Genomic DNA, 16,506 nt, shown 5'->3' on the forward strand with positions numbered 1-16,506 from the left:
GAAAGAAAGAAAGAAAGAAAGAAAGAAAGAAAGAGAGAAAGAAATAGCATCCAAAAGAAAAAAAAGGAGTGAAGTTAGTGCGAGGCCAGTATCAAATTTATATTGTATTGAGTGAGGTCGGACCGGAGTGTGGCTCATGGTGCTGCTGTGCTTCCCTTCTCAAACTCAGAATGAACTGTCTTCTGCTACTTTTAAAAAAAGTTAATAAGAAAATATACTTCATGGATCCTTTCGATACAAAAAAATTAAAACAAGGCAAATTTCCCATCATGATCTCAGACTTCACAGCCTCGGGGATAAGGGGATAAGCCTCACAAATGCACACCCTTACACTCACCAAATGCCAGGCATCAGTCGGGGCAGTTACTAAGGAGTCCCAATCTGATGATGGAAAGCACAGTGCCAATTTGAGCAACGCGCTGTGGCGACTAGGTCCCCTGAGACATCAGGACTAGACTCTTGTGGGGCAGGAGAGAGTCACATCTCCACAGGGGTCTCCAATCTCCCCACAGCAGTGTGCTTTCTTCCCAGCAAGGATTTAGGCCACTGTGAAGGAAGCAGCTGGCAGTGATGCTGAAGTGGGATTCTGCCATCTGAGGGGCTGGATTAAGTGTCATTCAAAGATCCTGTCAACTCTAAAATTGTCTACTTCCATGAGATCAGCAGAGGCCAAGACAGTAATAAGAAGCCTCAGTGAGGGAGGGGAACCTGGACAAAGCCCCAAATGACGGCGAGGCCCTAAATAAACAGAAGCTGGAACAAAAGCTACTTAGCTCGGTCTTGTGAAGTAAATGGGCATCAATCTGCAAAGCTTAAAGGGGCTAATGACAGGAGCAAACACAGAGACTTGCTATCTACTGGAATTCTGGGAAACAGAGTCACAATTCTAGATTCCACTAGACGCTAAAAGCAGCAGGCTTTTCCAAGTCACATCGTACAAAATTTATCTCATGAGATGACACCAGCAATGTTTAACCTACTGACAGCACACAGCACTACACTCCCGGTAGTTGCACAACTGCGCTTAATGGAGCAGTGTGCCAGAGGACCCGACATGAGCCTACACTGTGGTCTGCTGAAGACCTTAAACAGTGCGAGTCTGAAACTTACATAATTTGGCTCACAGCTTTAAACAAATGTAATTCTGTGAGTGGCTACTTCAAATGATTTCTCTTCCCTCTTCTAGCCACGAAGCCATCGCATCATGTGTCCACACTGGGTATTTATGGTGTCTTCATCTGGCACTATCAGGATGGGCACACATTAAAAAGTCAAAAGTCAGCAACAGGAAGGCCATTCAGATGCTAAAGTGGGGAGCCAGGGCGTGAGGACCTAAGTTCAGACCCTCAGCACCTACAGACAGAGCCAGGCATGCCAGTGCTGGGGAGTTGGGGCGGGGAGGATGCCTGGAGCTCACTGGTCATCATCCCAGCTCAGTCAGTGAGCTCCAGACCCACTAAGAGACCTGTCCCTCTATCAGCATTGGCAAGGCGGCCACTCTGGTCCAGCTCCTCACTTACCCCTTTCTCTGAGAGGTTCAAAGTGAGCAAATGCAAGGTCCTCGTATGGGACGACTTCCAGTCTACAGGCATGACGTGCCCATAATTATCTGTCAGGGCATTCCAAATCCTTAAACAGAAGAAAACAGCAATCAGTGAAAGGTAGCAAACACCGGCTTTCGTTAAAAACCCAGTACTAGAGTAAAAGGACCCAGAATAAAATAAAATATAGAAGTGCATTGTTTCTTAAAAAAACATTGACAAATATAGTCGTGAAAAATCATGTAACTGACAAAGATATCTTGCTTGTGAAATATAAAAGGGGAGGCTAAAGGCAGTCACTAACACTTCCATTGAACTATGTGCAGGGTACTGTTCAAAGACGTGTATAGAGTACATACACAGGAGAACGGCAGAGCACACAGAGACACACACAGTAAGTAATTAAATGTAAAAAAAAATCAACAAGCAGTGTAGATAGGAGATGTGTGTGTATGTGCAAACACGTGTGCTTGGGGGGTGGGAGTGTTTGTGTGTGTGTAGCCTCATTTAATTTCATAAACAACACTAGAAGCAGAAGAACCCTTTGCTACCCTCATTTTGCAAGTGAAGAGCCAGGAAACACGGACTGTCTGCAGGAACACAAAGTAAACACACTGTGCTTTCCAAAGAGATGATGTATTTTCTGGAAAAAGGACTCAGTTTCAAAGTGAGAGCAAGATTTAATATCCGATTTGAAATGTAACAGGATAAGGACTGAGGCTGATGAAACGGGAAAGAGTGAGGGATCACATAAGTGCAGGCAGGTTTTACAGTCAGTGCAATTGCCACCTTCTTATCAATGGTATCTGGGAGAGGGGGTCACGGGGTACAACAAAGGGGCATTTGACTCAGACTCAGGAAACACACTCTTATATCTATTTTCCCTCAAATAGTGAGCCAGTCTTTGGCCAAGTTCCTTAACCTGCCTTGGGCATCTGCTGCTCTGATAGAAAATGAAGCTCAGACACAAAGCAGGCACCTCATCCAGCTCCACCATTCTAAGCGTTAACTCAAACAAACTGTATGGAGAAAAATGACAAGGCGCACTGGACAAAAACAGCAAAGCTCATGATCAAAATAATAATCAACATAGTAAATCACGATGTTTTATGAAATAAAAGAAGCAGGAGTTCAGCAGCATCAATAAGATGAGATTTACAGGCTAGTGAGGTCACACACTGCACATCTGAACTGCTTACTGGGAGATGACATTAACACGTCACATTTTTTTAAAGATAAAAATTTGTAATAGGTATTTCTTTGTAAATAATAAGTATATTTATAATATACTTATATATTATAAATAATATACCATTTATACTTGTAATATAATATTATATGGTATATAGTATATATATTATATATTATACATAATAATATATAGTATATAATATGTATAATATATCATATAATTATTATAATATAATGTAATAAAAATAATAAGTATATTTATAAGTAACATTTAGATGAGCCTTTTGTACAAGTTTGTCAGCAATCAGGATACAAACAATACTGGCAAGGCAAAAACATAACAACATAAATTTAAAACTAGAAAAGCAATGCACTTGATTAAAGAATAGAAGTTGCCAGAAGTATGACATCCAGAGGAATGTGTGGCTTCTGAACCCAAATTAGCCTCCAGAAAAGCTTGAACCCTTAGGCAAGCGTGGTGGTGCATATCTGTAATCCTAACACTTGGGAGGCAGAGGCAGGAGCATTGCTGTGAGTTCCAGGCCAGCTTGGTCTACAAAGCAAATCCAGGACAGGGCAGCCAATGCTACATAGAGAAACCCTGTCTCAACACCACCAACAACAAAATACATGAACCCAGGACGCGGGGTCTGTCATCCTACACATCTTCTGTCCACAGGGTTCACTCAGATTGCCTCCCTGTTGGAACGTGATATTCTCTAGTGTCAATGAACTAGAGTTGGTCAGGACCCTGAGCTGGGCCCTTTTGGGGGAGGGGAACCAGCTGCAACAGCCAGAAGGCCCAAAGGTAAGAAGACAGCACGTAACAGAAATGGTTAGGTTATATAGGGAAGAGCAACCCAGCCCCCTGAGCTGGAGTTCAGGGTAAGGGGCAGGGAATGCCATCCAGGAGGGCCCTGTAAGTGACTGAGGGACACAGGGAGAACCTGGCAGCCAGTGCCTGCTTTGGTATGTCAATGGGCACCTCAGCCATTTGTGCCAGGTTTGGAACCTAACCCTGACTTACATATCCAGGCCTGGCCAAGGTCACAAACTATTCTAATAGGTTAGGAGTTCCAGGTTTGGAGGAGCTATTTGATCTGTTGGTTACATCCTTCTTCTTTTTTTTTAAATTAATATTTTTATTGCTTTATATATACATTTATATGATTATACATATATAAAATAAACTATATAGAGCAAGAAGAACCATGAAACAATCAGGAATTATAATAATGTTACATTCATATTGTTTTGGCTATTTGTATTTGGCAACCTTGAAGAAAACATTTTCCTATCTGGATGAGTCTAAAATTCTGAACGTAAATCAATATCTATCATATCTCATCTCTATCAACTCTCTGATGGGGCTGAAGACCAGATAGGTTAGTTTCACAATTAAGCTTAGTTGTTTAGGGGTCAAGATGTTTTTAGGTCACATCCTTCTTAAAAGAGGCTAGAAGACAAAGACAGTAGAGTATCTCTCCAGGAAGGAGTAGCTGTGGGTTCCAGCTTCCAAGAAAACAGAGGACAATAAACAAGCCTTTCTCTCGGCCAAGGTCAGAACAATTGTAGCTAGAAGAACATGAGGCCAATTTCTGTCAAAGATTTCCAGCATTCTCCAGTCAAGGCATCTGAGCTGTCTTCATCTTTATCATAAAATAGCATGACCTGTCATAAACAGCTGCCAGGAGCTCCCTCCTAGGGTCAAAGTCCGATGGACAGTGGCTCCGGGGATAAGTACAAGCCATATTGACAGGAACTGACCAAAGCTCAAGGAAGTTACATAAAAGATGGAGTCATGGCAGCCTGTGAGCAGAGAGGCTTTCTAACCACAGAAAGGGGCTGGAGCTGACCCTACAAAGTAAATGTACACAAGAGGCAGGAGGCAAAGAGAAGTGAGCTCTAGCTCTTTTTTTTTCCCCCATTTTTGTTGTTGTTGTTGTTGTTTTGGTTTTTTGAGACAGGGTTTCTCTGTGTAGCCTTGACTGTCCTGGACTCACTTTGTAGACTAGGGTGGCCTTGAACTCACAGCAATCTGCCTGCCTCTGCCTCCCGAGTGCTGGGATTAAAGGCGTGCGCCACCACGCCCCGCTTGAGTTCTAGCTCTTAAGAGGTTTTTCACACAGTCCCAAATCAGGAGACATGCATTGTCACCAACACACCACCTAGCGAAACCATTATCAAGAGCAACGTGAGCTAAAGACAAGCGCAAACGCTAAAATGCCTGCCTAGCATACATGAGCCTTGGGGACAGTCCCCAGCACCACAGACAACTGTGTGTGCTTGCTGACGCACACCTGTGATCTCAACATTCAAGAGGAAGTGGCGGAAAGATTGAGAGTTCAAGGTCATCCTCATCTACAAAATGACTTTGAGGCTAGCCTTAGCTACTTGAGACACTATCTCCAAATGGAGGGGAAGGGGTATCAAAATAAAACCAGGTTCAGTGGTTATGTCTGTACTTCTAGCACTTGGAGGGCAGCAGGAACATCAGGAGTTCGAGGACAGCCTGAGCTGCATAGTAAATAAGTTCAAGGCCACCCTGGGCTACAAGAGACAAACCAGAAAAAACAACAAAATAGTTTAGAATTCTACAGCCACCTAAGGTTGAAGTATAGACTAAAATAAACTCTCCAGAATGTCCAGCTGAAGCAAAAATAGGTCTTCTAAGAATCTAGGTACAAGCTACACTCATCTGCTTTAAGTAAGTTATTCATAAATATAAATTTGAAATAAAGAATACGCAGTAAGTCTCAAGAATTAAAGTATATAAATACACACACACACACACACACACACACACACACACACACACACACGGAGCTATCTTCTTCTTGGGGAATTCCACCAAAGTCACCTTTTGTTATGCACTGCATGCCTATCTCTACCTTTAAGATATGATCATATGCTTGTCCCTCCTTTTTATGACACGAATCTTATCATCGTTCAGAATTCCTCACAAGGCTCGGTGAGTAAAGGCACCTACCACCAAGACCAATGACCCTGGGGACCCACGTGGTGTTTTATAACCAGTGGTCCTCTGACTTCCAGGGATGTGCCACCACACTCGACAGGTTTACTACACCCACCCGCACTCGCACAAGTACTCGCACAAAATTATTAAAATGTAATTTTTTTTTTTAATTTGGTTTCTTTTACTCTTCCCCACTAACTTCCGGTCTCTTCACCTCGCCAATGCTTTGGAAACTGGTCCTACCCATCACCTTCTGTGAGTACTCAGTTCGCTTATGGCCTCTCTAGGCCTCCTCTCTCTCTCATTTAAACATGCAATAATCGGGTTTAAAGGTGTTTGGATAAAGTGGTCTCATCAATCCTGGGGCTATCCTCCCTGAAACTAATCACAGAGCGGATTCTGTAGCCCTGGTCTTCTGGTGACACTATCGCATCCTTGTCGTTAGTACCTGCAGCCCTTCACCTTTTGCCTCTGTGGCAGTTTGATCCTTGGGCTCAACAGACTGCTGTGATTTCGTAGTACCTCACACTTTGCATCTTTGCATGGGGGCTATATACTATAGTCTCCTTTAGGATTCAATTTTCGGGGTGCTTTCTCTACTAAGTCTTCATTCGGACATCCCCTTTGAAATGTTCCATATCCGGTACAAATATCTATCAAAGCACTCATCACGCCCATAAAAGCATGTATCTAACAAACGTATGTCCCATCCCACTTTGTGTCCTACTTGAGAGAAGAAATGCCCACTTCAGTATCCCCAGTGCCAAGCCCTTGGCACGGCCTTTAACAGATGGGAGCTGATGAATGAATGACCCACACGTGCCCCGGGAGGCAAGGTCTCCCACAAGGAAGCACTTCCTTTTAGGGGTCTGCAGGAGGGCTCAATGGAAGGCAGAGCTGCGGGTATTTAAAGTCCAGTGGGTCAGGCAGACCGCCTCGGGGCGGGGCTGGGAGCGGCCGAGGAGGAAGGAGGGCGCGGGGCGGGGCGTGTGCGGACTCCCCACTGCGGGGGCAGGGCGAGGTAGGGGCCGATCCCGCCCGCTCCCGGGCCCGCACTCACTCGTCGCCTTGCAGAAGGCTGCGCTCAGTGATGGGCCGCACGGACGCCCGTGGGGGCTCCGCGTCCGACGAGGGGCGGAAACACAGGCTCAGCTTCTCCTCCAGGCTGCAGGCCAGCGCCGGGAAGCTGTCGCCGCCCGCGTGTGCCCCCGCTCCAGCCTCCGGGCTCGCGTTACAGTTCTCATGGTCCTGGGCGCTCCCGGCAGGCTCCTGGAACTCATAGAAATCCTGCCAGTCCCCGTCCGCCGCCATCGTGCCTGCTGTCGGCACGCGCCCCGCCCCGGCCGGATGGCCACGCCCTGTCGCTGTCAGGTCACGCCCCCTTGGTACCGCCCACTTGGGGCCACTCCCCCTGCTGGCTGGCTCTGGGGTGAAGGAGTCCCAAGCTGCCCTCAGAGTCTTCACTTCCTGAATCCTCTGGAGCTGGCCACCAGTTCCCAGGGAAAGGAAGACCTTAACTGAGTTGAGTCACTTCCTACGTTGTTGATCATTTAGAAATAACTTCCCTGGGCGTCCCTGTCTAAAAGTGGCTAAAAGGAAGACCTCGTTAAACCTAGTGTCAGATGTTTGCCCCATGGGAGCTCTTGTAACATCCCATCTAGATTGACAAGAGATACTGGGAAATGTTTTCGTGAGTGCCGCAGTTCATTCCACAGATTCATCTTTCCCACGTCCAAAGCACATGCTAGCTGAAAAATTATGTGAGCGGATATGCTCAGAGTACTTAGACAATGCCTCAACAGTAAATACCCACCTGCTTGCTATACATAGGCGCTCTCTTATTACTTGTTAAGGCTAAGGGAAAATTAAACCTTGTAAAAAGTGTGTGACAGAGGAAAGGGAAGTTTTTTTTTCTCGCATGGATATAGCTTCTTTGTCTTGTAGGATGAAAGGATTTATGGAGGTAGAGATTAGTGGCAGTTGTATGCAGTCTGAATACACTGTGCCCTGAAGATGGCTAGAATTATAGGTTTATTATGTGCATTTACCTACAATAAGGAATTAAGAAAAGTAAGTAGACATAGTAAATGCCCAGGAATTGACAAAAACCAGTATCTATTCAAATGACAATGGGGCAGCGGGTGTTTCAGTGAAACATCTTTAATCTATTATAAAATGGTTTATATACACATACTTAGGAAGGCATAAGCATTTATTGGGCAACTCTATCCAGTGGGGTTGTTTTTATATATAATTAAATAAAACAATGGATACAAAATGCCTAATAAAATTGCCTTGCATACACTATTTCCCTCCTCGGGCAGAAGGAGGTGGGGAGTGGCTGAAGTGTGAGAGGCCATTGAACAGAAGACGGACCGTTTCTGCCCAAGCTGAGGCACTATTCCCTTCCACTCAGCCTTTCTTTAGACTCTTAAAACTAGCCTTTCTTAAACACTCTCCAGTTTCAAGTTTCAGTTCCCTCACCCCTTCACTTAGTGTTTCCTGTCAGCAGCCTTGCTCCTCTTCCTGGTTAATGCTCAGCCAAATCCTAGCTTCCCGCACTCTGTAAACAAAACACCTCGTCAGCTTCAAATCCACACAGTCCTCTAGCACACAGAGGCCCCTGAGGAGAAGCAGGTCTCCTTTATCGCATCCTACAGCCACATTCTACTAACTGGCTCACTCAAATGTATTTGTTTTATACCTGTTATTTCCTACCAGCTGCTAGAGACCTTGTGAAAATGAAGGTGTCTCCTCATTTGATAGATTAAGAAAAGTTAGCTTTCCCGGTGTGGTGGCCCAGGCCTGTAATCCCAGCACTCAGGGAGGCAGAGGCAGCAGGATCTCTGTGAGTTCGAGGCCAGCTGGTCTACAAAATGAGTCCAGGACATCTAGAGCTATTACACAGAGAAACCCTGCCTCAAAAACCAAACCAATCAAACAAACAACAACAACAACAAAGAAAAGTTAGCATATATATGGACCAATAATAACTAAAGAAATAGAGGCCATGAATTTGGGGGTGAGAACCTGGTAGGGGGAAATGTAAGTTTAATTAAAACTAATTTAAAAAAAAAAAAGAAAGGTTAGCTTAGAAAACAATTTATAGCACTTGATTTAAAATTAAAGAAGATAGAAAACCAGCTTCCTGGTACTTAAGTAATGGGTTCACACATAAACACTGAAGATGGATCATCTTGGTTTTACAGTGCAATAAAATGTCTACATATCACATATCCCAGTGAAAGCTTTTTAAAAATGGAAAAGTATATTATTTAACATCTAAATCATCTGAACGCATAATTAATCTGAAAATATAAAACAAAAGAGAGGAAATGTTGAGTATTCACAGAAACTCAAGCAGGAACCACAGAGCCTGCATGGACCTCTGCTAGGCCCTCTGCATACACGCTGTGGCTGTGTAGCCTGCTGCAGGAGTGGAGGTGTCTCTGACTCACTTGCCTGCTCTTGGGACCCTTTTACTCCACAGGGTTGCCTTGGCCAGCCTTGATATGAAGGTTTGTGCCCACTCTTATTGCATCGTGTTCTGTTATGTTTGGTTGCTATCCCTGGGAAGCCTGCTCGTTTCTGGAGGGAAATGGAGGGGCAGTGGATCTGGGGGAAAGAGGAGGGGGAGGGGAACTGGGTGGAGTGGAGGGAGGGGAAACTGCAGTGGAGATGTATTGTGTGAGAGAAAAATAATAAAAATAAAAAATATTATAAGACCAGAAAATGTCTGGCTGTCAAAGTACCATTCTTAGCAAATGCTAAAGGCTCATAAAACAACAGATAAAAAGGTCTGTAACTGAAATTTTCTAAAGAAAAACTCAGAAAACGGCTGTTTACTTAGTAATTACAAAAAGAGACACAGAGAAAGACAAATAAATCCACAGAGAAGAGAATAAAAACAGAACAAAGAATCTATACTGGCCCATGAATTTTTAGAAAACTTTGTTTAGCAAAAAGGGAAAAGTGACTTTTTTCAATCTGTTTCCCCTTTTAAAAAATTCTGAGCAGTTACAGATCACACACACAAAGAAACCATAACTTTTAAGAGGAGGGAAATGCTAATTACCTTGATTTGATAATCACAAACTGTAAGCATTTATTAAGTTACCACATTTTACCCCATAAATATGTGTAAGTATTATATGTCAATTAAAACTAAGAGCACACTCTATCTAGCATTTGTTAATAAAGAACATTTCATCCCAGGTATTCAAATTTGACAGGGAGAGTCTTTGGTGAACAGCTACACTTTGTATTTTAATGATTAAATTAAGGTCTTCATTAAGCCTGAGCAATAGCAGTTGGTCACCATAAAAAGGAGCCAAGAGGACTGGCATGGCTTCATCTTCTGCAAGGTCCCCAGATAGCGGGGCAGGGCAGTCACTCTGAGTGCATGTCTTGTGTGTCAAATGCTGGTCTCTGAATGACAGCTACAAAGTAACACTGGCAGCAGTTCTTTATCTAACATTAAAACTTGTTAACTCTAATGACTCTTATTTTACCTAAATTTCTATTTCATGCTACCATTATATAAATTAACTTTACTGCAAAGTAATACACTGTTAACAAAATAGACTATTGGCCTTGGTGAACTTGAGTTTTCAGAACAACATTGGAGGCTATAACTCTGAGAAGAGATTCAGCGCAAACAAAACATCTATTTAGCCCACTCAAGAAAGAGAAAAAGGAAAAAAAGAAAAAGAAAAGCTGTCAAGAAGCAGAGCAAGAACATTCACTTCCTATTCATTTAGGGGTGGGGTGGGAAATGAGTTTCTTGTAAATTGTATTCAGTACAATGACAAATGGACCATAAGTGACATTTGAGTTGGGGGGGGGGTGGTTTGGAGGCAGGTGGCATCAAAGGAGACGCCAATGGGTCTCTAGGAGAAAAAAGGCAATTCAAGGGAGTCTGCAGCAGAAGATGAGCCGGGAGACCGGGATCGTACCTGCACAAGGTCAGTAGGACCAGTTCTTCAGTGGAGGACTGCGGTTACTATTTCATGTGGATTATAAACATCCTTGTGCTTAACCTTCTGGACTGCTTATTAATATTTTGATTATAGAAATAGTACACATTTCTCCTACGGTATCAGCATTAGGCAATCGTATTACAGGGCAATATCCCACAAACTCCACCAGAGCTGTCCCCCAAAATGTACACTTACGAGGGTGATAAGAAAATAAACATTTTGTCTCTCCTCCAGCCCAGCAAGATGCCCAAAGGGAAGAAGGCCAACAGGAAGAAAGTGGCCCCAGCCTCCAGCCGTGGTGAGGAAACAGGAGGCCAAAAAGGTGGTCAGTCCTTTGTTTGAGAAGAGGCCCAAGGACTTTGGCATCGGGAAGGACATCCAGCCCAAAAGAGATCTCTCTGGCATGGTTAAATGGCCCCGCTACATCAGACTGCAGGGACAAAGGGCCACCCTCTATAAGCGCCTCAAATTATCTCCTGCCCAGGCCCTGGACCGGCAAACAGCCACCCAGTTGCTTAAGCTTGTGCCCAAGTACAAACCAGAGACAAAGCAGGAAAAGGCGATAAGGTTATTGGCACATGCTGAGAAGAAAGCTTCTAGAAAAGAGGACGTCCGAACTAAAAGACCACCTGTCCTTTGAGCAGGGGTCAATACAGTCACCCCCTTGGTCGAGAACAAGAAGGCTCAGCTGGTGGTGATTGCCTGTGACGTAGACCCCATTGAGCTGGTGGCCCTCCTACCTGCCTGGTGCCGAAAGACAGGGGGGGCCGGGGTCCTCTACTGCATCATCAAGGGAAAGGCTGTTAGGACCAATTACAATGACAGATATGATGAGATCCTTTGCCACTGGGGAGGCAATGTCCTGGGTCCTAAATCTGTGGCTCGCATTGCCAAGCTGGAAAAGGCAAAGGCTAAAGAACTCGCCTCTAAACTGGGTTAAATGTACACTGCTAAGTTTTCTGTACATAAATATAATTACAAAATTAAGAAAGAAGAAAATAAACGTTTTAATTGAGGTGCTTTGCTCCTTTGGGACTTTTCCCCTTTTGCTGTTGCTATCTCCTTCCTCAGTTTTGATGTTCAAAAAGTTTAGAATATTTCTTGCTATCTTTAAAGAGAAAATTTGTTTTATAACTGGGGACAATATGAGGATAAGGGTAGAAATAGCTAGTCTCCATATATCATAATTGTAATTTTTTTCACATTTATTAATTTTGTGTCTATATGTTTTGCATGCACTCGTGTGCCCACAAGTTCCACATTACATAAGTATGAAGGTCAGAAGACAACTTGAAGGGGTTAGGTCTCTCCTCCTGCCCGGTGGGTTCCAAGCCTTGAACTCACATCTCGAGGTTGGCTGCAGGCACCTTTACCTGTAAAGCCATCTTACCGGCAACTAACATAATTTTTTAAAGCTGTAAGTTTCAATTAGTGCCTCTCACGTACTCTGGTGCCTCATATTTGACCATTTTCCCTGGAGGGGAAGACCTGGTGGCACTCAGAGGAAGGACAGCAGGTTACCAAGAAGAGACTTGATACCCTATGAGCATATACAGGGGGAGGAAATCCCCCTCAGGAACTGTCATAGGGGAGGGGAATAAGGGGAAAATGGGAGGGAGGGAAGAATGGGAGGAGAAAAGGGATGGGATAACCATTGAGATGTAACAAGAACAAATTAATAAAATAATATATATCTTGGAAAAAAAGCTGTAAGTTTAATAGAATAATTTTTTTTACCATTTGTCATTTAAAATATGTCAGTGCTTTTGACAGCGAAAGAAGTAAATCAGTACCGCTGCATCAAAATAGCCTCTTTAAATGATCTGAACCTTAACGGACATACTATTGAATCCAGAGAGGAATTGGATCCACAAAAGCAAAACAAAGTGGACTGTTAAGATAATTGTTTCTGTAATTTAAGCAAACAAGTAATTACTCAATTTTCTGCTCAATTTGACCAGAATAGACACAGAAGTCGCTAACTGTTTCTAATTTAGTAATACAGGGCTAAAGCTGGGGGACTTGTCAGTCTTCTCCTGTGTTGTGGAGAGTAACTTGCAACCCCAAGAGACTGATTTACTGTTTGGAAAATCGAATCAGTGTGTCTCTGAAATCTCACAGGATGGGGAACTTTCAAAGTCCTGAGTTAGCACCAGACCCTGATTTTCACTGGCTCATTCACCTCTATGAACTTCTGGGGGGCTCTGGGGATCCCTACCACCTGAGTTGTGTTTTTACATACCCACACCAGAGGGTGAGCAGATGAGGGGAAGGAGCAGGGGTTCTCTAGGAAGCATCTGCCCGACTGCCAGCTAATGCCAGCCATTTCTTCTTGCTATGGACTGATGAGCATCCCTTAAGGCCCATACACAGAACCTATCAGTCTGGATGCCTCAGGAAGTGGCTGTATTTGGAGGTACCACTTTAAAAGTGATTAGGGTAGAATGCAGCCTTTGAAAGCGCCTTAGTCCAATCTGTCTTTACTAAAAAGACGGCACTTGGGTCCCCCCACAGAGAAACCCCAGAGGCACACAGGCCCAGAAGGAGGCCACATAAAGACACGGTGAAGTGGAGGTAAGAAAGCCTTGCTAGCCCCGCTCACACCATACTTAGTCTTAGAAGGAGGAGAAGACACTGTGTTGTTGTGTAAGCCACACACTCTTTTGTCATCTCCACCCTGGCAGAGCGATGCTGATCCTCCTTCCACAGGCCGCACCGCGGTGGCTTCAAGAAGCCGCCACAAGGTGCCTCACCAGTTTAAAAAGGAAGACAATTCCACGTTTTCTTGTAGCTTTGTTGGCCGCCCTGAACTGATGTCGCCAGCATGTCAAATGGGTGACTGATGTGTAAAGAGCAAGAAGAACTGGACCTTTCTTCTGCTCGCACCACCCTCCCATGGGACAGAAGACTGGGCAAAATAAAGAATTAGAGCTATGGGTGGGGGGGGGGGTGAGTGTCCTCTCCAGTCAGTCCCCATAAGAGGCTTCCCAGGGACCAGAGAGTGGGTATGAAAGACACAGTGTCTTTATCTGCACCTAGGTGGCTCTCACATGAAAGACACGGACATCAGTGTCCCCATGAGCACAGAGCATGAATGACATCGGTGTGAGTTCACAGAAGGGTCTCAGGGCAAGGTCTTGAGTTTAGAACCATATGGGGCATTTAGAAGAAGAGGGTAGAGATATTCTTACTTAGAAAAGTATTAAGACCAAAGGCTGGGGCAAGTCCCATGTGATGCCATCTACAGACAGAGCAATGCGGGGGAGGGGGGCCAGCTTTCACCATCTGTTGGGCAAGAATATATGATTTTTTTTCCCCCTGGAGGCCCAGTAGACATCCCCAAAAGTGCTAGACGTGAGTCGTCCTGAAAGGGATGCACCACAAAAGCTAGCAGTGTTGAGGAGAAAGGGAGACAACAGGGATGCAAAGGACCAGAAATAGAGAAAGGAAAGAGCGGGCCTCACCCTACCCATCAGCGGGTCTCAGCAGGAGCGGGGAGATGGCCACACATGTAAGACAGAAGTTATTTATAATTACCACCTAAAAATAAAGCTGCGCTTTCTCATTGGTATGGTCTGGCAAACTCAGCCCTTCCATCGTGTTAACTTCTGTGGCGTGATGACCTTCAGCCCTTACCACCTTGCACTCACATGCCAGCCCCTCTGTGCTCCTCTCTGTTGGACTTGCTCCCACCCACTGTCCTGTCACTGCACAAAAGATGCCCCATTTTCTTTGGCTTTTCAACAAAAGTCAATTCATTTAGCCGAATATAAAGACTTGAGGGGTTTTCCGTCCCAGGACAGGCCAACTACAGCCCCTTTGAACTGGGGTCGGCTGGCCCCCCTGTGCTACCAATGGGTTGATTCTTAACATGCCAATAAATATAATGCCAAGTGGAATCAGGCATTAGAGAAAGTGAGTAGAATGCAGACATTATAAAACGCAGAAATAGGCAGGCAGTCTGGTTGCTTAAATAGAGCAGAGATCAAGAAAAACATCTACCAGCTTTTTCATCCTGGCATGAAAGAAGGACGTGTAGAGAGTACTCAGTTCTGGGAATCACAGAGAACCAAAAGCCTCGGAACAAAGTAGTTTCGGAGAAGCTCAGTTCAGAAGGTGACGGCAGCAGGCTACCTTCTGATTCACTTTCAGAAAGCCGCCGACGTGACAAGGTCACCTTCGCTGTGAGACCCTTTGATTTGGGTCTGTCATCCCCCACCCCCAGGTCAGCTTGGCGTGTGACAAGTCAGGGCCCCTCTACTCCGCAGCATCTCTGACACAATGCTAGCATATCACTACTTTTATCTGCTGAATGTGTTTTAAATGATTCATTTACCATCCTTTGTTCCTCAAGACGACTTTGTCCCAAATCTCAACTTCCCAGCCCTCTAGTAGGGACAATTGGGTCACGCCAGGCAAGGAGAAAGTTGATACGGAGGGAAAAATTCTGGGTCAGAAGACATGTCACTTCTGATAGCTTTCAATCCTTTCTTGGATAATCTCTTACCAACTGGGAGAAAGTAGCCAAAATGTGCAAAGCAGGAGAGGAAACCTCTGCTATTGGTACCTGAGAAATGTTTCCCTTGTTTTGAAATACAGTCTCTATGTGCAGTGTGGCTCACCAGGACCTTGTTAGGGTAGGCAAGGCTGGCCTCAAACTTGTGGTGATCCTCTTGCTTCTGTCTCCTGAGTGCAGGCTGGGGTACTGGCATTCACCATCACATGTAACTTAGTGCCTGAGAAAGGTACAGAAAACTGAAAGTACTTCTCCAGATTTCCCTGTAAATGTAAGACACCCTCTGTGACTCATACTGAAATGAGAGAAAGGTTATTCCAAGTCCTTGTTTTTACAGTGCTCTGCCTATCAATGATGTATAATGTGCAATTTGTTTCCACGAGTTGTTTTTGAAGATCGATTTGTTCCTGTCTAAAGGTCTTCCCATAGGCAAAGGGTGACACAAGCTAAAAAAAAAATGCTCTTAGTAGTGCCAGACACAGACATTGACATTGATTTTTTTTTACATTAAATGACTCTGGGAGGAGATGCTTGTCTCTACAGTCCAATAAAATAAACAATATTAAATTCTTTGAAATTACATACTTTAATTGCAGACCTGCTATAAAAAAAATATATGGCATTCACACCTTCTCGAGATGTCAGAAAAAAGTTTACCAAATCACTAAGTTGTACATATTTTATTTGCAGGTGATGGTGGTTGTACATATATCAGATTTCTAAAATCCAATTTATTTCTTATTGGCTTCAGGCAGCAATTTATAATTTGGAGATTTGCAAATAGCCCCTTGAGTTCTTTCAGTCACACAATCTTCTTTTTCAGGTTTGGTGACGGCGTTCCCATAATGGCCGGTTTGGCGATCTGAAAACACTTGCCTTAAAAAAGCATGGTGGGCAAACTCTATCATGAGATGCAGTCATGTGACTTCTGGGTCTGAAGGCCAGAGGTTGAAGTTGGATATCTTCCTCTGTGGCTCCCCATTTTGTTTTGCTGTTATTGTTTGGTTTGGTTGGGCTTTTAAAATCATTTGCATATTTATTTTTATGTGCATTGGTGTTTTGTCTGCAAGTGTGTCTGTATGGAGATGTTGGATCCTCTGCAACTGGAGTTCCAGATACTCATGAGCTGCCATGTGGGTGCTGGGAATGGAACCCAGGTCCTCTGGAAGAACAACCACTGCTCTTAACCACGGAGCTATCTCGCCAGCCCCTTTGCTTTTTGTTGTTAAAGGAAGGTCTAAAAATGAACCTGGAGCCTGCCATCTCAGCTAGACTGGCTGGCCCTCAGTTCCTGAGGTCTGC

At 44.3% G+C, this 16,506-nt stretch overlaps 1 protein-coding gene and 1 pseudogene across 3 annotated transcripts in view; one reads left to right on the forward strand and one right to left on the reverse strand.

Moving 5' to 3' along the window:
• The window catches only part of FEZ2 (fasciculation and elongation protein zeta 2), a 41,815-nt gene extending 34,754 nt beyond the window's left edge, over window positions 1–7,061 (reverse strand). For both annotated transcript variants that reach the window (XM_084793092.1, XM_084793091.1), the window contains exons 1-2: window positions 6,770–7,061; window positions 1,521–1,629 (exon numbers count right to left, since the gene is read on the reverse strand). In XM_084793092.1, coding sequence (XP_084649218.1) covers window positions 1,521–1,629; window positions 6,770–7,020 — 360 coding nt within the window. In that variant the 5' untranslated portion in view covers window positions 7,021–7,061. The remainder of the gene's footprint in view (window positions 1–1,520; window positions 1,630–6,769) is intronic.
• A 3,810-nt stretch (window positions 7,062–10,871) lies between these two features.
• LOC311604141 (large ribosomal subunit protein eL8-like) lies at window positions 10,872–11,665 on the forward strand (annotated as a pseudogene). Its single transcript has one exon. The product of its transcript is annotated as a large ribosomal subunit protein eL8-like (transcript).
• Window positions 11,666–16,506: the final 4,841 nt, after the last annotated feature.

Source organism: Acomys minous (genome assembly GCF_964271855.1).
Source record: "Acomys minous genome assembly, chromosome: 8".
Lineage (NCBI taxonomy): Eukaryota > Metazoa > Chordata > Mammalia > Rodentia > Muridae > Acomys > Acomys minous.